The 23,935-nt window shown below is 43.9% G+C and overlaps 1 protein-coding gene across 1 annotated transcript in view; it reads left to right on the top strand.

Annotated features, from left to right (window-relative positions):
- The first annotated feature begins 4,328 nt into the window (after window positions 1-4,328).
- Isg20 (interferon stimulated exonuclease gene 20) overlaps window positions 4,329-23,935 on the top strand; it is a 23,672-nt gene continuing 4,065 nt past the window's right edge. Inside the window, exons 1-2 of the mRNA XM_015493089.2 lie at window positions 4,329-4,555; window positions 4,822-5,073. Coding sequence (XP_015348575.1) covers window positions 4,846-5,073 — 228 coding nt within the window. The 5' untranslated portion in view covers window positions 4,329-4,555; window positions 4,822-4,845. The remainder of the gene's footprint in view (window positions 4,556-4,821; window positions 5,074-23,935) is intronic.

The raw sequence follows: 23,935 nt of genomic DNA, 5'->3' as shown, positions 1-23,935 counted from the left end.
TCTGGAGATTCAAGGTTTTGTCATTGGCATCTGATTAGCTTTGTGGAGGGCCTCATGACAGATGGTAGCACCATGGCAGGATTGCATGTAGAATGGATCACATGGTAAGACAGGAAGCAGGACAATGAGCTTGAGTTAGGACAGATAAAGCTGGACACCTGTGGAATTTTCAGGAATCAGATTTATTTAATCTACAATGGTCCAAAGGGGCTAATGTCTAAAATTTCTGGACCTTGGGGTCTGGAAATTCTCTCAGATTTATACTCAGTGGGGTGGTTACATGAGGGTGGGTATGTAACAGCTACACTTTGTCCCATATTTTAGATCAGACAGGTTTCACAAGTTTTTACCAAGGAAAACAGTAACTTTTGCACAGCAAGCTCTCTTGAGACAGTCCGCCACATCTTTTGGGTGCAAACCTGTCATTTACAAGGGAGAGAAAGCTTCAAACCACAATGAATTCTGCATAAATCCTGTTGACATTCTTTGTAAGAATCTTATTGACTAGGGGAGAAGCTTATATGGTACAATTATGATGGGGGTACCTGGTGGCTACAATAAGCTGAGACCCTCTTTTGCAGTGCTAACCTAGTCTCACATGACCTTGAATTCCCAAGAAACAGCATTAATCCATTTGTGAAAGAGGTGCTTGTATGGCTGTATTACCACCAGCTAGACTGTACCTCTCTAAGTGCCACCTCAACAGCATTATGCTAGGGACCAAGCTTCCAGCACATGAAATTTTGGGGGACACAAACTACTTCCAAACCATAGTACAAACCATTTGCTTGGCTTGTACCCTGGGGATTCTGAGTGGTAGGAATTGCAGAGAGGGCCACGCTGTGACAGCCTTCTACCTGCTACAGTCGTGACAAGTGGGCAGCTGTTCCAAGATGTGTGTTTTGTAAGGCTGACAAGTTTGCTGAGTGACTCACTCTCCTGCTACCGGATCCAACAAGATTTGGCAACATCCACAACAGGGAGCACCCTGACTGGGGTTGGCGTTTGCCCCTAAAGTGCTGTTAATCACCAGCAGTTGTATCCAACATCAGAGCATGCAGGACATTTGTACAAAAATTTAGCCTGAGCCAGTTAGAGTTCTAGGTTCTAGGGGCCCAGCAGTGAACCAAAGAGAGGGCAAATGGAATTAAATGAACAAGTAGAATGCATGGTGTTTCTGGGGGGTGCTCATTCTAGTAGGAAAAAGCCAGGAAGAGATTAGGAAGTGCATTTTTTAAAATTATTTTTTAGTTGTAGTTGGACCCAATACCTTTATTTTATTTATTTATATGTGATGCTGAGGATTGAACCCAGGGCCTCACATATGCTAGGCGAGTGCTTACCACGGAGTCATAGCCCCAGCTCCATGGAAGTGCATTTTTAAATAAGAGATCGGGCATGGTTCCATGAAGAGACCTGCCAGAGAAGAGGTAAGCTAGGCAGATGACCTGGGGGAGGAACTTTCCAGAAGAGTTGACAGCAAATGCCCAGGCCCTGAGAAAGGAGTGTGCCCAAATGAACATACCCTTCTGAAGCAGACCTGATTTTATTGGTTCTTCTAGCCATTCTCACACTGGGGCAGCGACCAGCATCTTTCAAGGAGGTGACAAGACCTGCATGTGGCTTGAGAGGTGTCAACACTTGTATGAACAGCAACCCTGAGAGTGGGTTTAAACCTAGAGGTTGTAGATCAGAGCCTGGTTCAAAATGAGATTGGAAAGGGCTGGGGGGGGTGGGCACTTGAGGGAGGGCCCGAAAAACTGCCTGGGAGTTGAAGTGTGAGGGTTTTGAACAGCAGGAAATTCCTAAATTTTTAAGCAGAAAAGAGCTGTGACACAGTACATGAGATTAGACTTTGGAAAACTTGATCAGGTAGGGCTCAAAGGACAATTTAAAGCAGGACCTGAAGATGGAGAATATCCATTTGCAGCAATATTGGAAGATGAGGACTGATGGGTAAAACAAGCCCAGAAAAAGAGAAAAAGCCGAACTTGGAGGCCATGTGGGAAAGCACTTGAAGATGCAGATCAGGAGCAGGTTGCATAGACCATGTATAGGACCACGGGGAGAAGAATGTGCTCTGGGACCAGGTGAAGCACAGGGTCTGCAGCAGGATGTTGATGTCTAAAGATCACCACTGACTGCTTGGGGTCCAATGGGAATTTGAAGAAACAAATCTCCAAGAGAATCTTTAGGGGCTTACTGTTTGGGGGAGTTTGGGTTTTTTGTTGTTGTTGTTGTTTTGTTTTAGGGGGATTCTTATTTTGGTACTGAGGATTAAACCCAGGGCTGCTTTACTGAAAGCAAAATGAAAGAAGAAGAAATGAAGATAGACCTCAACAGATCAGCAATGCTTTATCGAACACTGGAGGGGCATATTTTCAAGAGAGAATATGGCAATGGTTACTGAAAGCACATGAAAGTGAATACAAAAAGAAAATAGAGGCAGACCTCAATGGACCAGCAATGCTTTATTCGGCACCCCAGGGGCACATCTTCAGGGGAAAATGGCAGAAGGCCACCACGTGGATTTGTGTTTTATAGGGTCTTAGCAGAGCCTGGTCATGGGAGGAGTTAGTTCCTTTTGGTGGCCCTATTTGGCAGCACTGCCAAGTCATGGGAGTTTTTGGTGGTAGGCTTATTTAGGGAGGGGCAGTAGGACAATAAGGGGAACAGTTAGGGAAGTTCCTTGGGGCCTATTGTCCATGTCCTTCAGTTTCAATAGGGGTCTGAATTTTATAGGGTTTAGTTAGACTGAATCATCAATGAATGCGATGAATGCATCGATGAATTCGATGAATGCATCGGTTGGGCAGTCAGGGGGAACAATTGTGAAAGTCAGGAGCCCATTGTTTTCCTTCTCTCCCAGGGACTCATTGTTCTTGTCCCCCCCCACCCCTGAGGGTTGTTGTTTTTCATATTCTTCATTTATCACTGAGCTACATTCCCAGCCCTTTTTATTTTTTATTTTGAGAAAGGGTCTCACTAAATTCCCCGGGCTTGAACTTGTGGTCCTTCTGCCTCAGCCACAGGAGTCTCTGGGATTACAGGCTGAGCCACCACAGCTGGCAGGGGTTACTTTTTAAATGCACATTCTCATAAAGTAACAAGAGTTTTGTCTCCTGTTTATGCCGCTTCACTTCTCCCTAAATCAGCAGAACAACCTTTATGCTTTTGAAAAGCAGAAAGTCCCCAAACTGAATCCAAGCAAGAGTTGCTCACTCAGATGGGAACCAAAAATACTTTTTTTTGGTTCAGACTTGAACCAACAGTGCAACAAACAGAAACAATGCTGTATCATTGAGACATACTTCCTATTTGGTTTATTTTTGAAGTCTAAGTCAGACATCTGGCTTGGTAAAAAAAAAACACCATGAAACTAGGGAAGTTCCCTTACAAATCACAAATCTTTGTGAAAATGAGGGCAACCAGATCAGACTGATGGGTGTTTATTCTGTATAGATGTGAGGTAGGAGGCGAACATGGTGGCTCTAATCAGTCACACCATAGTGTATGGTGCAATGCGTGTGTTTCTCATGGAAAACTGAGTCTGAAGTTGGGTGCAGTGGTGCACACCTGTAATCCCAGGCACTCTGGAGGCTGAGGCAAGGAGGCTTGCAAGTTTGAATATAGCCTCAACAATTTAGCAAGACCCTGTCTCAAAATAAAATAAAAAAATAAACCAAGGGCTGGGCATGTAACTCAGTGGTAAAGCACCCCTGGGTTCAATCTCCAGTACCGCAAAGAAACAAGCAAAAAACCAAAACAAACTGAGTTTTGGACCCAGTTGTAGCTCATTCATTTATTCAGTAAATACAGAGTGCTCTTTACATGCCAGGCACTCCTGTAAGAATTAGATGTTCCGGCCTGGATGAGTGTGGCTCCAAAGAAGCATGGCTGGGCTGGTGGTACTCCCTCGATGCCTGCTTCTGGTCCTCAACATCAACCCAGCTGAAGACAGAGCCCACGGAAGGTGGACAGAAGCACCCCTGAACCGATGGAGTCCCAATGCTGCTTCCTTGCGTTCCCTGGTCGGGGGTGGGGATTAGTCCCTTTCCACCCCTACCTCCTCCCACCCTTCCCAAGTAGTGGCCTCCACAACTCAAGAACAGCTTGCCCTGCCCTCATAAAAGACCAAACAGAATATCATTCTGGTAACGGGCCCCAGAAGTTGCAGGACATTCCCCAGGCTCCAATGCTGGGGATGTTTATTTTCTGGGTGGAGGGTGAGAAAGCAAAGAAAGATGTTGCAATCCACTCCATCCACGTCAGATGCGTCATCTGAGAGGGGGAGGGCAGGGGCAGAGGAGGGACGTCCAGATCGACCAGCCCTGACTCAGTCTGCCAGCTCCCCACCTGCCAGCAGCTGAGGAGAAGGAGTGGCCCAGCCCACATGCTGCCTCCCGCCCCTGACTTCCCTTGATAACACTAGAAACTGAAACGGGTCGGGATGCCCTGCTTGGAGTTGGAGATGAGTCACCGTTCAGAGCAACTGTAGTAGCTGCGAAGTGGCAGCAGAGAGGCAGACGTGAGCGGAGGGTGGAGAGGCAGGCAGGTAAGAAGGGGACACTGAGTGGCCACAGTGGCCTGGGAGGTGGTGAGAGGGGGCCTTCTAGTTCCCAGCCTCTTGGGCAAGATAGGGGCCTGGGACCCGCAGGCCAGGGGAACTGGGCAGGGTGGCAAGAGGCCAGCTTCCTCTGTTGCCAGGTAGCTGTGGAGATAGGGCAGGGCAGATGGTGCAGGCCAGCTGGGTGGTGGCCTAGGACACCAGGAGACTTGTTGGCCCCAAGTGATAGCTCTTCCATACCCCCGCCCCTGTAGCACATCTGAGAGACCCCACGGAGCATGGCAGGCAGCCCTGAGGTCGTGGCCATGGACTGTGAGATGGTGGGGCTGGGTCCTCACCGGGAGAGTGGCCTGGCTCGCTGCAGCCTTGTGAACTTCTATGGCGTTGTGCTGTACGACAAGTTCATCCAGCCAGAGGGAGAGATCACAGATTACAGAACCCGGGTCAGCGGGATCACACCTCAGAACATGGCAAGGGCCACCCCGTTTGCCGAGGCCAGAAAAGAGGTGAGTGAATGGCCAGGAGCCAGCCAAACCAAGTGTCTGCAACCCCATCCCACTTCCCTAGCTCCTCCCCTGGCATCTGTAGTCTGTGACCCCACATTGCTGAGGAGACAAACTTGGCAGGGGTCTCCATCCTAGTCTTGAGAAGTTTCCAACCAACAGAGAACCTTAGACTCACATCTGGAAGCTGCTCACATCTGGTTCCACTTCCTAGTCTTGTGATATGGAAACTGAGTCCCACCTGACATTCCCTACACAATGACCTGGCTACATTCCCCATTCTTTACTCTATGCCAGGCTGCCATGGATGAGCCCTGGAGAGCTGCATAGGCTCCTGTGTTGAGCCTGTTTTGGAGAAGAGATCGGAGCTCCCTGGGCTGAGAGGGGTCTTGCTCCTGATGCAACACTGGCCCACCACAGACTGTCCACTAAGTTTGAAGCTCAAGTTTGTGGTCCCAAGATTTCCCACACTCTTGCCCTTTAGTTAGTGGTAATAGCTTTTCCAGGAATGACTGTGCTCTCTGAATTACTAAAGGGAAAATAAAACTTAACCAGTGTAGGAGTTTCCCCAGGGCAAGTGAGCTCATCAGCATCTGTGGGGCTTGGGGGAATCCAGGAACACTTGACTGAGGTTTATCTCAACTGCACACATGCAGTGCATGCCAGGTTTTGGGCACTGGAGATAAGATCACAGTAACTACTATTTACTGAACACTCGCTATGCGCTGGGTGCTCTCCTGCACAGTCACCCTCTGCAAGCTTCATTGTGCACCACCAGTCCTGCCAGGTGGGCTCTCAGCCATTAACAATTCCAGAGTTCAGAGGGCCAATTTGAATCCCAGCTCTGTTGCTTATGGTAAGAGTGACCTTGGGCAAGTTATTCATCCTCTCTGTACCCACTTCCCTCATTCCTAAAAGGCATTGGGGGTGATAATAGTAGCAGCATCATGGGGTTGTGATGAAGACAAGTGCCCAAGTGAGTCCACTTGGCTCTCAGTATCTGCAGATTCCACATTGGTGGATTCAACAAACCATGGATTGAAAATTTTGGAAAGAAAATTGTAACTGTACTGAACAAATATGTACACTTTTTTTGTCCTTATTCCCTGAACAATACAGTATGACAACTATCGACAGCATTTACATTGTATTAGGTATCATAAGCTATTAGAGATGATTTCAAGGGCGTGTGATGATATGTATAGATTACATATAAATATGACACCATTTGACATAAGGAACTTGAGCTTCTGTGGATTTTGGTATCTAGAGAGGGTCCTGGAATCATTACCCCTTGGATAACAAGGGCAAACTCTACTAAAAAAAATGTTAGCTATTATGATTGTTTAACTTTTTATTCCCTTATAATAATAGATGGGTGTCTCAACACACAACTAAATGGGTCAGGGTCACTCACTCCAAGTGAATTTGGGCTGACTAGATAAAGACACAGACACAGAAAGTAACTTTTCTTTGGGTTCAGTGACCACTCCTCAGCCAGAGCTCCCTCAAGGAGGGCAAAGCAAGCAAGAAAGAGAGGGAGCATACCTCAAACCTCAGTTTTATTGGAGAGGAGCCATTCAAATGAGGCAAGAGGTAGGGTTACAACAAACAAGTGGGTGTAATCCAACCCCACTGGGTGATGCCCACTCCTGGAGCTGCATCTCTTTTATCTGAGCAGAGGTAAGGCCCAAACGCATTGCAATGGGTGCAATACCAGTTCAGTACCTCTTTACTCAGGACTTGGAGGTGTGTACTTGGCTCCTGTCCAGAGTGGCTCCCAACATATCCCCCCTTTCTTAATATAAAAGGGAAATTGGGGAATTATATCTTCAAGTCACTGGATTCTTGGTTCGAGGTTGTCATGACTTACTATTGAGACACAAAGGGAATTAGTAGAAAACATATCATTCCAATAACATCATATAGAATGTTTCAACATATTTTTAGGATTAAAGTCATTTAATTAGCTTTGAAAGATTCATGTTATCATATTACTCTGCCAAATACTCATCAGAAGATTCTTAATCTTTTCCTAATTTTATTGGGACCATTGTGTTTGGCCATAGTAACACAGATATATTTAATTGGCATGACATTTAAGCCTTTCCTCAAACCATAAGCAGAGGGCTCATTTGCATTATTCATTATAGTGGCTTCTAGAATGTTCGACTTAGTTCCAATTCTTTCATCAGCACTTACCAGACTGTGAAGGATCTTGGAAGTAGTTTAAGTCAAATTATTAAGAAAATTCACATGTTGTAAGTTTTAAGACATAGCCACAAAGGCTGTAATCGTAGAAAAAATGAATAATATTCAAAGTAGCCACTTCAAGGATCATGAGATCAAGAGCTTGCCCAGGTCTGGTAAATTGGCATGCACCTGTTTCAAAGCGTGAATGTTAACTTCAGCGTGCCAGCTGGCAATAGGACAAAGGAACATTGATGAAGGATTAATGCCCTTTTCCTCTATCATAACTAGTGACAAAATTAGGCAAGTTGTATTTTTTATAGGTTACAGGATATTTGATCATCCTTTCTCTTAGTTCTCACATTTAAGGAGTCTTTTAGGCCTGTCAGTAATGTAAAAATTCTGGATGCAGAAGTCAAACATCAGACATCTTTTTGGATGCCATCTGGCTGAGGGTTAAAACTTATGCACTTGTCCTTGTCAATTCTAGGAGGCTAGTCTGTAAATAACTGGCCTATATAGGAAAATTATATTTCAACAATCTTTCTATTTTGATAATTGTCCAGATATATAGTCTTAATTTCTAAGGACCAGCATGATTGGCTGGCTTAGGTTTCTCATATATTGTTTTTTTCCTCAAAAGATATTTCCAGACAGCCTGTTTACCTTAGGCTCAACATATAGGTATAACTGACCATTATAGTCAGTATAATTAATCTAGTTACATGGGTGGACTTTCTAGTCCACACTGCAAAGCACATTAAAGGTGGACCTGAGAGATGGGTACACAGAAGTCTCTTCATAATTTTTTACTTACCTGACAAGCTTGTGAAGCTGTATGGCTGTAAACTCTGCAGCTGGAAACTTAACTTCCCGTGCCAGGTTTTTCAGTCATTTCCATGATTACAGGTTTAAACTTTCCTTTGAAATCTGATTTAACTATCTAAATCATGTTCAGCAGCAGTAAGACTTTTAATATTATAAATTTAAGAAAATTTTTGAAATATTTGTATGATCCAGTATGTGCATATTGGGTCCTGTTTTCCCCCTTTCTTTATTCAATAAAATTTAATAGACCCATATTATCATTAGTTTAAGTTATAGACAATAGTACAAGTATTTAAATAATAAGAAAGGATTTATTATCTCTAGCTGGTCATAAACTTGACAAAGGTGATCTACTAGTTATGTTAAGTTTAATGTTAATGAGTTGGAAAGGAACCATGTTAAATAGAAGGTTAGCCTTTACTATGACTTGGTTTTGACTTTAACAGAATTGCCAAAAATGAAGAATATAATAAGCTGTATATAAAATTTTATAATTTGAAATTAGACCTAGATAAACTTAATTATCTTAATTTGGGATGAGGCTAGAGACAGAGTTTTAAAGTTAGAAGTGGCGGTCTTTACTAGGGGCATGAGAAAAATATAGACATCTATCCAAGATAGGAAGTACACATGCTAAATAAACCTGGAGAAGATGTTTTGTTTTTTACCATTAATAAAAGATGAAATAGAGAAATTAATAGCTCTTTATTTACCAATCTATAAAAAAACTATTATTATTGTTATCCAACTTAGTGTTGACCTAAGTATGGGGAGTTAGTATCTCAAATATTAATGAGTAAAAACAAGAAGTCAACAGTATGGTTTAAGACAGTGATTTAATTTAAAATTTGTATGACTTGAGCTAGCAATGACATTTTGAGGGATTTATGTCAAAATAATTTTTACATATAAAGAAACAATTGTATGAACATCTTAATGTAGCAAGAGTTGCTCTAATAATTATGTATGATTTTTGGCTTTACTAATTTTAAAAATATTGATGTATGTAGGGCATTGTCTCATATTATTAAAGTTAAGAAAAGGTCTATAATGTTAAATTTCTTATTGAAATAAGCTATTGGCTGTTGAGCTGATTTGTTTATGGCTGTCTGTCTAATATTTTAGGGATAATAATTTCCAGAGTAATTTTTCTCAGTGATAAACTGTTGACAGGGGCTAGAAGTAAGGCCCTGTTTTAATGTTTAGAAGCTTCCAAATCTGTTTATAACTTAAACGAGGAGTAAAACTTTTACCCAGGTAGCTTATTTTTCTTTGAGCTAGGATTTGCATTTTAATCTCTTTTTGTCTGTAAGGTATTTTTAAAATTTCTTTTATTTGATATCTGTATAAATTGTGGGGTAACAGCTAAATTTGGTTTAGGATCATGCCAGTTTCTGAAATCCTTTGAAATTGGGTGACCCTCTATAAATTTAGGGTGGTGTGTATTGTCTTTTTGAGTCTATGAAACAGTAGGATTTTTCTAGAGGCTTACTAAAATTATTTTTTAAGCATCTATTTACCTGTTGGATATCTGTTTTGGGGGTTGTCTGTGCTTCAGACAGACTATCAGGTTTGTCCCTATTCTGTGTTATTGGGACATGGTTAATATAAAAATCTCCAAAATTGTTTTTTGGGTGATATTTTACCTTAAAACTTAGCTAAGTACTAGCATAATATTTCTCCAGGTGAGGTCAGACATCTGGTATAAATTTTGAAATATTACAATACATGAATTTGGATTTCTTAAAAACTCCCTGAATTTTTTCTGGCCCATATGAAGTTTGAGAGGTTCCCTTTTTATTTTCCAGTAGGCAATTTTTTAAGGCTTTGTCTCATGAGTGATTGAGGCTAGATCTAACAATATATGAAAATAAGATATCGTTATTAATCTTTATATTTTCTCAGTATGTAGACTAGCTGATCCACCTTGATGTGACATGTAAATGGACAATTCGAAAGAAACCTTCAATCTCTTTTTGAGAGAAGGTCTCAAAATATCCTTATAGCTTAGAATATTATCCTTTAAATAGGTGTCTCTTATCTTTTTAAAAATATATGATTAAGGTTACTTCTCAGTGTAGGGAGTAATATACAAGTCTTACCACATATTTTATGGATAATAGGTCCAGTCAGAGAACTTGCATAATACCAATGAATTTCCAACAAAGTTTGTAAGCTTCCTTGCTCAAAATCAACATATGACTTTAATTTGGAGAACATCAGCCCCAATAAAATTCTCTCCTAAATCCCATAAATATCTAACAAACAGAAGTAATATGTAGGAATTAGCAGTATAATCATAATAATCGATGTATTTATATTAATCAATTTTAATATCTAAAGAGATATTTCAAAATTGGAACTCAAGGTAATATTCAAAGATATTTATTGTTTAATCAAGGATGTGTGAATTGGACTCACTAAAAATGGTCCTTGTCTTAAACAGTAAGAATCACTAGGTAAATAATAACCTTATTTAATGAAAATAAACTTAATGTTTCAATAGGTTTTTATCTTGTCAAAATATGGACAAAATCTTGTTTCATATCAGTATAACAAAATCAGGGGGAAAAGCTGAAACATCCTAGGATTGATCTGTCCAAATACTTATAATTAGACCAGTTATATATAAATTTGTTTCTCAATTATTTTAGTTTTCTATATCATCTGTCTAGATAACTATATAAAGATTTCTCTATTTAGGAAAATCTTTTTATCATTAAAATCTAGAATATATAAAGACCTCTTCTTTTATCCAAAGATGATTTCTTTCTCTTATGACTCTCCAATGGGTGCTTTCTCTCTGTAGAAGTATCCTTTTCTCCTTCTAAAATTCTTCCTTGGTTATATTTGGAATAACTCCTGTAAATTTTAGAATCTAAATAACTGTTGTTTTTTAATAAGAAGAGATACTTAAGCCTGAGCAATGATTTAGGAATTAGAGATCATATGATGGGTCCCTTGAAATAAGTATTTTATAGTAAATTACATTTATCTTAATTATTATTTTTTTATGATGCTGGGGGTTGAACCTAGGGCCTTGAGCATGTGAGGCAAGCACTCTACCAACTCATATCCCTAGCCTTTAATTATTTTTAACTACAAAAACCAGAGCATCAGATAAATGCATGTATAAAAGGTATAAGTTATGTGTTTTCTGTTGAAGAAAATATTAGAAGCAGATAGACACATTAGTTAAACAAATAGACATATATGTTAACTATTTTATGAATTAAAGAGTATATATTAGTTAAATACTTGGAAAAATATGCATAAAGAATAAAGGTACAGCTTATAATTATGAAACCATATGGTTCTCAAAATATTTGGATCCATTTTAACTTATTTTGGATCAAGAGTGCACTTTTTATATCTCTACGACATCACACGATTTAGTGAAATTAAGATCCTTGTGTAATTTTATTTATTTTTTTGTATTTATATAGTCAGAAATGAGAAGGATAAGGATTTTTTGGTCATTATGGGAACATTGTGAGAAAATTGTCTCAGGTTGCAGGCTTTTGTTCCTGTGATGAGCAAAATGTATCCTCATAATGTCCAAAAATAAAAGCAAAATACAAAGAAGCATATGTATTACAACTTTTGTCAAGGTAACATTTTTTGGTAACACAACCATAGAGACTAAAAGGAAGGAATTTAAAGGAACCTGTTGAAGGATTAAAAAAAAATCAGATTCTTTAGTTTTGAGAACAGGCTGATGGCTGCAATAAAGAAGTTTGTCAAATCAAATTGTACTTGGAAAGGATGTATTTTGTTAGTATTGAAGATCTATGGGGGAAAGATTTTGACCAGTTATATTTGGATATATACGCAGGCTGTGCGCAGCTCAGGCAGCGGCCTGTGTGAAACAGGAAGTGCAGGTTAACAGTTGGGAGGCCAGGCCCAAAGCCCCGTTTGAGTGACAGTGGAAGAACCAATGGGAAGCCCGGGAAAAATGCGGAAGGTGGGACTCATCTGCCCTGTTGCTCTCTCCCTGTGGCTTGTGAATTTCTTTGTGTAGAAGCATGGAACCAGCCTCCAGGCGAGAGTCCCCCCTGTTGGCCTGTCTGTTCGCACATCCATTCCAAATCTCCCTGCAACCACACTGTGTGGGCACTTGGCCAGTCCTCCAGGCCATGGAGGTTGAGGAGGTGGCCCCGCCGTCGGGTTCTCAGGCCAGCCGGGTTGAGGCGGAAGCCGGGCTTGGCCCAGAAACAAGAGTGAAGCCCATGGCTGCTGCTGCGGGGCAGTTCAGCCTGGTGTGGCCTTTGGCCATTGTCTGCGCCTGTGTCCCACGTGCTTGTGTTGGTCCTGCTGGAGCAGGGCTTGGGCCCAGGGAGCGGTCAGCATGGCTGTGCCCAGGGGAATGCCCGCCCCAGCAGTGAGCCGTCCTCCGCCTTCCTGTGGCCACTGGGGTCCCTCTGCAAGTGCATTGTGGACAGGTGGTCCGCCAGTTGTGGGGTCACAACCAGCAAATTGTCCTCCATCGCCTGGGGCAAGCATCTGGCTCCAGGAACCCGGGGCCAGGGTAAGCGGGCATCCTCCCTGAGCAGTGCGTAGTCCTGCTAGCATCTCAAAAACCCTTCAACCCCAAAATAAGCCGCTCTGCAGACGCTGGAGCTGGGGGCCCCAGGGCAGACCGTACTCGTCAAATTAGGGCTTTTAAAGGGCAGAATATTGCTGGTGGTGGGTCTAGTTACAGACCCTATAGGGAACAGCAGCCAGTCTTGCATCAGTCCCAGAACATCAGTTGGGTCACAGTCATTTTGATCCCGGTAGGATACGAATGCATTGAAAAGGTTCAGTATAAATTCTCCAAGTATTTTTTTTAATGTTATTTTTTAGTTGTAGTTGGGCACAATACCTTTATTTTATTTATTTATTTTTATGTGGTGCTGAGGATCGAACCCAGGGCCTCACATGTGCTAGGCAAGTCCTCTACCCTTGAGCCCCAGCCCCAGCACCCCCTAGTATTTTTTAAAAACAAGAAAAATAAAATTCACTTTTCTACAGGAATAGAATCCCCTGTATCAAGTCTCACAAAATTTTTTCCCTTCTTCTCTCTCACTCTCCAAGTGAAGATTCCTAGCATATAACCCCAAAAATCGTTTTTTTTTTTTTTTTAATTTTTTAATATTTATTTTTTAGTTTTCGGCGGACACAACATCTTTGTTTGTATGTGGTGCTGAGGATCGAACCCGGGCCGCACGCATGCCAGGCGAGCGCGCTACCGCTTGAGCCACATCCCCAGCCCCCCACCCCCCCCAAAAAATCTTTACCTAATATTTTAAAATATAAAAATTCACAAAAACAATTTAAAAAACCCACAAAAGCACTTTTCCCATGGGAGAAGACTGAATTTAGCAGCATATCCCATTAATCATCTTAATAATTTTTTACATTTATTTATGGTCTCTAGAATTGCTAAATAAAAATTTATTCTCTAAGATCAAAAAATTTGCTGACTTTCTTCTAATTCTCACCTTTTAGAAATCAACCCACAATATTTAAAAAATCTATGTGCGGCCTCACTACTGGAGAGAGAAAGAAAAAACAAACCCACCATTCTCAAAATTCATATTAGATTTCCCATATGGACCACCATTTGTTGCGACACACAACTGAACCCGTCAGGGTCACTCCAAGTGAATTTGGGCTGACTACAAGACACAGACACAGAAAGCATCTTTTCTTTGGGCTCAGTGACCACACCTCAGCCACAGCTCCCACAAGGAGGGCAAGGCAGGCAAGAAAGAGAGGGAGCACACCTCAAACCCAGGTTTATTGGGGAAGAGCCATTTAAATGAGGCAAGGGGGTAGGGTTACAACAAACAAGTGGGTGTAATCCACCCCCATTGGGTGACGCCCACTCTTGGAGCTGCACTTCTCTTATCTGAGCAGAAGTAAGGTCCAAATGCATTGCAATGTGTGCAATACCAGTTCAGTACCTCTTTACTCAGGACTTAGAGGTGCATACATAGCTCCTGTCCAGAGTGGCTCCTGACAGATGGGGAAACTAAGGTTTGCTTAAACTAAGCATATTAATTTGCTAGGGCTACACTGTAACAAAGCATCACAAACTGGGTTGCTTAAACAACAGAAATTTATTGTCTCACAGTTCTGGAGGCTACAAGTCTAAAATCAAGGTGAAGGCTACAACGGAAAATCTACTATGGTTCTCTTCCTCACTGGTGGTATTGGCAATCTTTGATTTGTAGAAATATCACAAGACCTCTGCCTTCATGTTATTTGTTTGTTTTTGAGTTTTAATACTAGGAATTGAACCCAGGGGTGTTCTATCACTGAGCTGCACACGCTCAGCCCTTTTTATTTTTTGTTTTGAGACAGGGCCTCACTAAGTTGACCAGACTGGCCTCAAACTTGCGATCCTCCTGTGTCAGCCTCCCACTTTGCTGGGATTGCAGGCCGTGCATCACTGTGCCCAACTCTGCCTTCGGGTTCATGAGGCATTTGTGCATTTGTGCATTTTTCCCTGTTTAAATTCCTCTTTTTAAAGGATTCCTGTCACACTGCATTAGGAGCCCACCTACTCTGGCATGACCTTATCCTAAGTAATGTGACTTGTTTGGAAACAGGGTTTCAGTCAGCTCTCCATATGGGCAGGTTCTGTATCTGTGGATTCAACCAAACACAGATATTAGAAGAAAATATTTGAAAAGAAACTGTATCTGTAAACAGTCTTTTTTCCTTGTCACTTTTCTCTAAGCAACAACAATTATTGACATAGCATTTACATTGTATTAGGTGTTATTGTAATCCAGAGATGACTTACAGTCTACAGGAGGATGTGTGTAGGTGGTGTGCAAATACTGTGCCATTTTCTTTAAAGGACTGGAGCCTCTGCAGATTTTGGTATCCACAGAGGGTTCTGGAACCAATCCTCCTCGATACTGAGGGACAACTGTCTATCTGCCACGACACTTGTTGTAGTCAGCTTTTTGGTTGCTGCAACCAAAAGACCCAACAAGAACAATTTTAGAGGAGGAAAAGTTTATTTGGGGCTCACAGTTTCAGAGGTCTCAGTTCATAAATGGCCGACTCCATTCATTGGGGCCTGAGTTGAGGCAGAACATAATGGCAGGAAAGCATGGAGGAGGAAAGCAGCTGGGAACAGCACCAGGAAGCAGAGAGAGAGTCCTCTCACCATCGATAAAATATGGACCCCAAGGCATACCCTCCAAGGCGCACCTCCTCCAGCCTCACCCTGTCTGCCTACAGTTACCCCCGTTTCCTCCCTATCAGGGGATTAAATGCATGGATTAGGCTAAGACTTTTTTAACCCAAACCTTTCACCTCTAAACTTTCTTGCATTGTCTTACATGTGAGCTTTTGGTGGACACCTAAACCCTGTTTCCAAACAAGTCACATTCTGAGCTTTTGGGGGTTAGGATTTCAACATAAAGTTGGTGGTAGAAGACACACTGCAGCCCATTACACTAAGTAATTTGCACAAGATCAGATAGCTAGAATGTGCAAGAGCTGGTCAAGATTTAAAACTCAGATTGTCGTTTTAGAGAACTCAGTGGAGTGCAGGGCTCAGTCCTGAAGTCCCTATTACAAGCTGTGAGATACTGGGTAAAATACTTACTCTCACCCTATCTGGTTTTCATTTGGAAAATGAAGGTAATCATATAGTTATGCCTCAGTATATATAGGAGATTGGTTTTAGGATCCTGAAGGATACCAAATTCTACAAATATTCAAGTCCCTTGTAAACAATGGCACAATAGCCAGGTGAGGTAGCACATGCCTATAATCCCAGTGACTTGGGAGGCTGAGGCAGGAGGATTGCAGTTTGAGGCTAGCCTCAACAGCATAGTGAGACCCTGATTCAAAAAAGGACTGGGGATTTAGCTAAGTGGTAGAGCACCTCTGATTTCAATTCCCAGTACTACAAAAAAAATAAATAAATAAAATAAAAGGGTAAAATCAATCAAAATGATAACAAAATGGCATGCTATTGGCATATAACCTACATACATCCTCTTGTATATTTTAAATAATTTCTAAAGTACTTAATTACCTCATGCAATGTAAATGCTATGTAAATAGTTGTTTTGTTTAGGGAATAATGACAGGACAAAAATCTGTACATATGAAAAAGAAAGAGAGAGAGAGGGAAGGAAGGAAGACAGGAGGGAGGGAGGGAGGGAGGGAGGAAGGAGAGAGAACAGCTCAGGCTTTGTCTTCCAGAGCTGCATTGATGGCTAGGGCAGCCACAGCCCATGTGGCCGGTGAGCACCTGATGTTGGCTGGTCTGAACTGAGATGTGCTGTAAGTGTAAAATCCACTCTGGATTTTGTACACTTGTACTGGAAACAAGAACCACAAAATACTTTGATCAATTTTTTTATTGTTTATATATTGAAATGATCATATTTTTGCTATATTGGTTAAACAAAACATCAAAATTAATATCACCTGTCTCATTTTACTTTTTTAATATGCCTATTATGATTTAAAAAGACATCTGTGGCTTGCACTGTATTGCTATTGGACAACGCTGCTCTGGAAGTACTAAGAGGATACTGGGGAGCCCAGCTTGTCAAGGTGATTCTAGAAAGACTCCATGAGATCAGTGGCATTTGAAAAGGATGGCACAGAGTGTGTGCCGTCAGTTTTAGAGGCTATAGGGAACCACTGAAGATTTTGAGCAAGTGAAGGGCCTGGCAGGACAAGGACCAGTTTCAAGAAAATTAGGATAGGGGTGGTGTGGGAGGTAGACAGGGGTGAGGAAAGGGTCTACAAACAGGAGAAGCACCAGAGGCCCCAGGGATAGTTCCAGGGTCCGAGTCTTCCATGGTGGACAAAGGATTGGAGACCAAGAGGTGTTGGAAGGAGGAGACCACAGCAGAATCCCCGGGAAGGGGAGCATAGTACAAAGAGGTAGAGATGTGTTCAGGTGCTGGTGGGAGGCCCTGGGACACTGCAAGGAGCCTCTACCCTGTGATCCCTGTTGAGCAGTCAGGGGCAATGGTATGTCCCCAGCCTCCCTCCCCATCAAAGGGGTGGAAAGAGTCGGAAGAACCCAGAACAGAATAAAGAAATGCCTCTCGCATTCCCTGACCTGGACACCAAGGCCTAAAACCTGTCATTCCCTGGACACCCTTGAGTGCTGGCCTGGGAGTCAGGATACCATCTTGGTCTGGGCTGTAGACCACGGTCATCTAACCTGTTTCTCAGTTAGACACCAAGCCAAAGCCAGGTTTTGTGTACCTGACACAGAGGTCTGCCCAGATTGGTCACTGGACAGGTCTCTGGAGCCACAGTAGCTTCACAGTTTCTGCCCTGTCACTTCCCGTTTTGTGTGACCTTGGGCAAATTCTCCAGTGCTTCTGGACCTCAGTCCCTGCCTCTTCTCCAACCTCATGTAGGTTGGATACAATGACATGAGCTGTGGTCCCAAGTGCAGTGGCTCCTGGCTGGTTGCTGTTCACTACATGTGACTGCTACAGAGAAGGGCAGAAATCCAGAGCTGGCGGCCAGTCCCCTCCCGACTCCCCTTGAGAATGCTGGCCTTGTTTTCTGCCTGCTACCTCTGGTCTGCTCACCCCGTCACTCCTGCTCTGCTGCCAGAGAAACTTCTCGAAGCCTGGCTCAGCTCATAGCCACTGCCATTCACACACCTCCCATGGCTCCCATCACCTGGCGGCCACCCAGCATCAAGGCTCCCCAGGGCCCCACCCACCTCACTCTGCTGCCTGCTGCGCAGCTCAGTGCTGCTCACCCCGAGCTTCGGCCAAACCCAGCCCCCCGTCCTCCATTCTTGCTCCCAGAAATGTCAGCTCCAGGTGAGAGGAGTCCTTTATGATGCTCTCCCACCCTGCCCCTCTCCCTGCCCATGGGACCCCTGCAGTGGGGGTCTCTCACCTCCCTTGCTGCTGCCCACGCACCTCTTAGCCTCCCTGTCCACTCTTATCTATCTAGAGCCACAGCTCTTGCTGTATTTGCCTGCATCCAAATGGGATGCTGTGCTTGGCACTCAGAAGGGCCCCTGAGAATATCTGTGGGATGGGAGTTAAACTGATTTTCAAAAACAGAAGTTCTGGCCGTCATGTGCAATAAGGTTGCCTCTGCCCAGGTATTCAGTTTTGCTCTCTACGCTTTTGTTGAGTCATAGCAATACTTACACAGCCACGGGAAGCATCCTTTCTTTAGACTTGACTGGACATGAGTACAATTTCAACTCTGCCACCTGACTGCTCCGTGTCTTTTGGCTTGTTGCTCACCCTCTCTGTGTTCCCCTCTGTGCAATAAGAATGATGCATTAGCACAGGTGTATCCAGCACCATGTCCCAGGCACAGCTCTGTGCATTTTCCACATACCACTTTCTTTATTTCCCACAACACGGTGGGAGGGAGTTACCTAGGATCGTCCCCATTTTTCAGATAAGGAAACTGAGGTGCAAGGCTGAGTCTACTGTCCACTGTGAAGCAGAGATTTTAATTCTGGCTCCAGAGTTGGAGCTCTGCCGTTCCAATCTCAAGTTCAATGATTGCCAGTGCCTTCTATAAATGTGAAGTGCCCGACATCTGTAGGGGACAGGATCCAGTATGGCCTGTGAGTGAAGAGGTGGTGCCAGGTCATGGCCATCAAGGACACCTGTGAGACAGCCAAGGCCCCTGAGGTGGCTTGATCTACCTCATCGTCATGTTTCAATCCCAGACAGATCAGGCATGCGGGTGCCAAACCGTGCTGGGACACTGGACCCAGATGGCAGAAGCTTAAAGTCCCTTTCAACCCCTACAGGCTCCTCTCAGGCGAATCCAGGGCTGGCCAGGCAACCAGGAAAGCTCTGGGGTACCCCTGAGCCCCTCTCCCTAAGTAGGACCCCTGCAAGATCTTCTTGCTTCTTTGTTTTTTTGTAATGGGATTGTCACTATTATAGTGTAAAGAAATTGTTCTTGCCGGCTGTGGTGGGGCACGTCTGCAATCTCAGCAACTCAGCAGGCCGAGGCCAGTTTGAGGCCAGCCTCATCAACTCAGCAAGACCCTGTCTCAAAAAATAAAAAGGGCCGGGGATGTAGCTCAGTGCTAGAGCACCCCTGGGTTCAATCCCTAGTCCCCACCCCACCAAAAAAAAAAAAAAAACCAGAAAGCAATAAAAAGGAAAGTGTTCCTTATCTTCAGACATCGCTAGGTCCAGCCATCATCCAGAGCAGGGGTTCTCAATGAGGTGGGGTTTTGCTCCCCATGGCTAACTGAGGGATTCTGGGACCACTCTGGTTGGCACCACGTGGGAAGTGGGGGCTGCTACTGACATCTGGTAGTGAAGGCCAAGGACGCTGCTGGACAGCCCCCTCCCCTGCCACACACAGCAAGGATGTATCTGGTCCTGATTGTTTCTGGTGCTGAGGTTGAGAACCCCGGTCTATAGAGAGCCCTAGAAATCAGGAGACTGAGGTTCAGAGAGGAGCGGGGACTGGTCTAAGGACACACAGGAAGCTGTGATACAAGACAGTGCTCAGACTCAGGCTCCCATCTGGCAGGTTAATCTTATTCTTTTAAACTAACAGTAATTTTTCATTTTCATTTTTCCAGTACTGGGGATGGAACCCAGTGGTGTTCTATCACTGAACTCTATCCCAGCTTTTTAAATTTTTTATTTTGAAACAGTGTCTCATTGAGTTGCTTGAGGGTCTTGCTAAATTGTTGAGGCTGGCCTCGAATTTGTGATCCTCCTGCGTCAGCCTCTCAAGTAGCTGGGGTTACAGGCATATGCCACTGTGCTCGGCATTATCTAACAGTAATTTTTAATAGATTGTAAAGCACAAAAGTGATTTAATACTTTTTATGCCAACCGGGCATGATGAGCGGCACTTACCCTGGGGCTTAGGAGGGAATCTCACAAGGGGAGGACTTGGTGGCTTGTGAAGGGGGAGTGAGCTCAGTAACAGTGACTTTTGCATGGGTCAGGGTGTCCTGCTGGGGCTCTGCCACCTGCTGGGGCTCTCTGGGGCTTGACAGATGGAGGAAGAAGACCTCATTGTCCGGGTTAGTCCCAGGGTAAGTGGCACGAACTGAGGGCAGGGGAACTGGGCAGCTTGGCAGCCAGGAGAGCATGAATGGACACGGGAACTACAGACGGGAAGGCTGAGTCTTCAAGAGGCCACAGGCTCCTGCAGAGGTCTCCAGACTTGTCTGCAAAGATTGCCAGACTTGGCAGTAGGAAGTACCCCCTGGAACAGCAGCCACCAACCCTCCCCGGGGACAGTGATGCAGACAGTGTGGCCCAGCGATTGGGATGGCTTGGGTCAGGCCTGTCTGGGGAATGCTTGGAAGGAGCGTGTAACCACAGAGGGAGTACAAGGCAGATAGCAGAACGCGGCCTGTCACTCCCTGGCCATGTGGCTTGGATATACACCCCTCTGCACCCCGTCGCCACTGGGTCAGATGATGGGCAAGCCCTGTCTCATGGGGGCTGTTATTCCTGATTCCAGAAATCCTCAGTGAATGCCATTATGGGCCTGGATGTGCTCTTTGTCCCAAGCACTCAGTAGTGGTAATAATAACAACGACAATAAAAATGACAGTGTTAGGTGGATTCAGATACTGCATCTCAGCTTTCCACTTATAAGCTGTTTGACTTGGACAAGCCCCTTAACCTCTCTGATCCTCACCTCCTTCCTGGAATGAAGAATAATCTTGCTGAGGATGCTTGTGGTTAGTTAAGCAAAGCGCTGGCACAGTGCCTGGCTGATAAGAAGAGATCAACAAATGTCCCTTACCCCACTGCACTTCAGTTCTTTCCAGGAATTTGAGAGTCTCCACTCCCTGTGAGTGAAGTCTGGCATTGAAGTCTGGCAGTGAAGTCTGGCATTCCTGCCTTGTGACAGGTCTGACCTGCTGGTGGACCCCTCCCCCAATCCTTCTCTGGGCTCTAGCTGGTCACCTCACCTCATCCCTCCCTAGTCCAGCCTTAGGAAATCACAGAACCCTGGCTGCTTACAAATGGAAAATCTGAGGACCAGAGAGGATTCCTAACATCCTGAAGCCACACAGCAAGTCTGGCCCTCTGTCCCTGACCAGGTCCCAGCATGGTTGTGCAGAGAATCATAGGTATCTCTCTACCAGCTAGACTGTTTTCTTCTTCTTTTTCTTCCTTCTTCTGCTTATCTCACCCCTCTTATTTTGTGGCTTGGATATACACCCCTCATGATGATTTCCATGGTGCCAGCGAACCCGCCCCCCATACACACCCAGTCCAACCAGGGGGGACTCTGGGTCCAGGAAGTGATGAATTTCCCAGGAATCCACATCACCATGACTTGGTCCTCTTATGTCTGGGACTGGCTGTAGCTGTCTCTGGGATAGACACGATTTCCTTCTGGGCTTTGTGTGAACTGGGCCTGAGCCAAGCTGCTAGACGGGAAAACAGGCCACATTGTTCAGCAACATAAAGGATGTCAGCAAGCAAAAGCAGTGACCTCAGCCACCGGGCCGGCAGCATCCCCCTCTGCGGATTCCGGATTCCGGTGCCGCCCCATTCCCCCCACAGGATTCCCCTCCAGCGCTGCTTTGAGGTCTTATGGGTCCCAGAGTCGTCTTTGAAAGCCTCACGGTGACCTCCAGACCAGCAGCGTCATATCTGGCCAGTGCAGAATCCAGGCCCTGCCCAGACCCCCTGAATGTCAGCCTGTACAGTGGGCCCTCTGCTCCCGGTGCCATGCCTGTGGACTCAACCAACCATGCGTGGAAAATAATTGGGAAAAAAAAAATCGTGTCTGTACTGAACCTGAACAGACTCATTCTTCTTGTCCTGCTTGCCTAACAATATGGCATGACAACTTTTAAAAAAAATAGCTTATGTATTTTATTTGCAACTAAGCTTGTTAACACTATAGAATGAAAATGTGCAAGGAATAATGTTGCAGTTTTTGGTTAGATTTAAGTCAGACATTCATTAATAAGGAATCTTCAAATGTGAATATTCCAGAAATTTCTCTAAGCCATATGATCAGAACAACTGTCTCTGAATATTACCTTACTTTGGAAGGCACTGGCATACATTTGAATTAAACTCAAAAATTTTCAAAATAAGCCATAATTTAAAAAAATGATTCCATGTTCAAACTAAAACGACTTTAATAGAACTTTCCTTTCCAGAAATAATAATAAGGAAATAAGGCATTTTTAAAAAATGTGGTCCTGAACAAGTCACAGTCAAAAAATAAATGTATACTTAACTCCTCCTCCTCAAAACAGGGGCTACTTTCTGCTCTGCAGCCTTGGAAACAAGGTGAAGAACAGCCTATAAGCAAATTCGGGTGTGGGGTTGCCAAAACAAAGCTCAAGCAGTTGAACATGGACACCTCAGAAGAATTTGGGGGAACCTGACCAAAGAATCTGAATTGTATTTTTAATAACTGATACAAAGATGAAGTGGTTCCTTCCAAGTGTTGGTGCTGCTGGGGCCTGGCCCAGTCCCTTGCTCACCTATACTCTGCTCCTGAGCAAACCCCAGTGCTTCTGCTCCAGGAGAGACTTGTCTCCCTTTAGAGGCTCAGTGTTCAGGGAGGTCTTTGATTATATAAATGAGGTGAGCGCCGACTCCATGGGGTATTTTAAGGCTTGGAGTCAAAGATTTTTTTTTTTTTTTCCTAACATGACTAGGTAGAGTCCATGTGTCAATGGCCTGTCTCTTGTTCTTACCTCACATTTGTAGATCTAGGACTGCAGATCTTTGCTATATCATCATAATCACATTTAATGTCCATCCTAACTTATGATTTATATTCTGTGCCTGGAAACAGTCCCTGTATTTAACAATAATACCTACACATAAAACAATCCACTGTTACAACTTAGGTCACGAAACATAAATGATTAGTCTATAGACCAAGCAAATGTTTTTCTTTCTTTCTTTTTTTTTTTTTTGGTGATGCTGGGGATTGAATCCAGGGCCTTGTGCATACCAGGTAAGCACTCTACTGACTGAGCTATATCCCCAGCCCCACAAGCAAGTGTTTTTAACTATAATTGTTGTGCATCAAATTCACAGCCAGAATCCCAGAGTTCAAAACAAATTTTTTTTTTTTTGCACAATACAAATAAAAACTTAAAATACACATACACACATATACACAGTCTCTCACACACACTTCTTACAGAACTGTGCTTGGGGAAACTCCATTTGTTGAGTGCCACTGAAGGCATATTTTGCTAAACTGCTGCTCCAGGTATTTTTGTTTGGAAACTCTGTCCCAGTAGGGCACAGCTGTTTATTGGATGAGCAGAAAAGAAAGATATGCTTGTGGCAACCAGAAAGGTGTTTCAAGTTGTATAAAACGGACCTGCAGAAACGTTCAAGTGTTCTCAGGATGCAAAGTTTTGGAGCTGAAATGTGACATCAAGCCAGTTGCAAAATGTACAGGGCCATCTCTTGAGGTCAAACCTGGTGCGCAGATAATGCAAGAAAGCTTCAGGAGACCCAGCTTATGGGTCTTGTTCCGTGTCTCCGCATAATCGGATCATGTGTGAATTCACAAAAGATTCCTACTGCCATGCTAGTTTGGTACTGAGGATTTGCTCATACTCCTCCCGTATTTTATCTCCCTAGTCTTTTAAAAGCCTCTCGCATATTATTCCAAGTAGTCAAGGGCGAAGGCGGGCTGGTTCTTCATCAGGAGGACCTGGGCATCAGTGCTGTGAGTGCTGGGAGGGAGGCCGGCCTTCTGAAGTGCGAGCTGCATTCTGACTGAGAACGACTTCTAAACGTCTCCACCTCTGATGACCACTATATTCTTGCTTTATGTTCTGAAGATTGCTCTGGAGTTGGAAGGCGCCGCGGCAGATTCCGCGGCTCCGCGTCCTAAGGGCCTGGGC

Source organism: Marmota marmota, unplaced genomic scaffold (assembly GCF_001458135.2).
Source record: "Marmota marmota marmota unplaced genomic scaffold, marMar, whole genome shotgun sequence".
NCBI classification, from domain to species: domain Eukaryota; kingdom Metazoa; phylum Chordata; class Mammalia; order Rodentia; family Sciuridae; genus Marmota; species Marmota marmota.
Note: the sequence above shows the minus strand (reverse complement) of the source record. Positions and strands in the feature narration are given on the sequence as shown.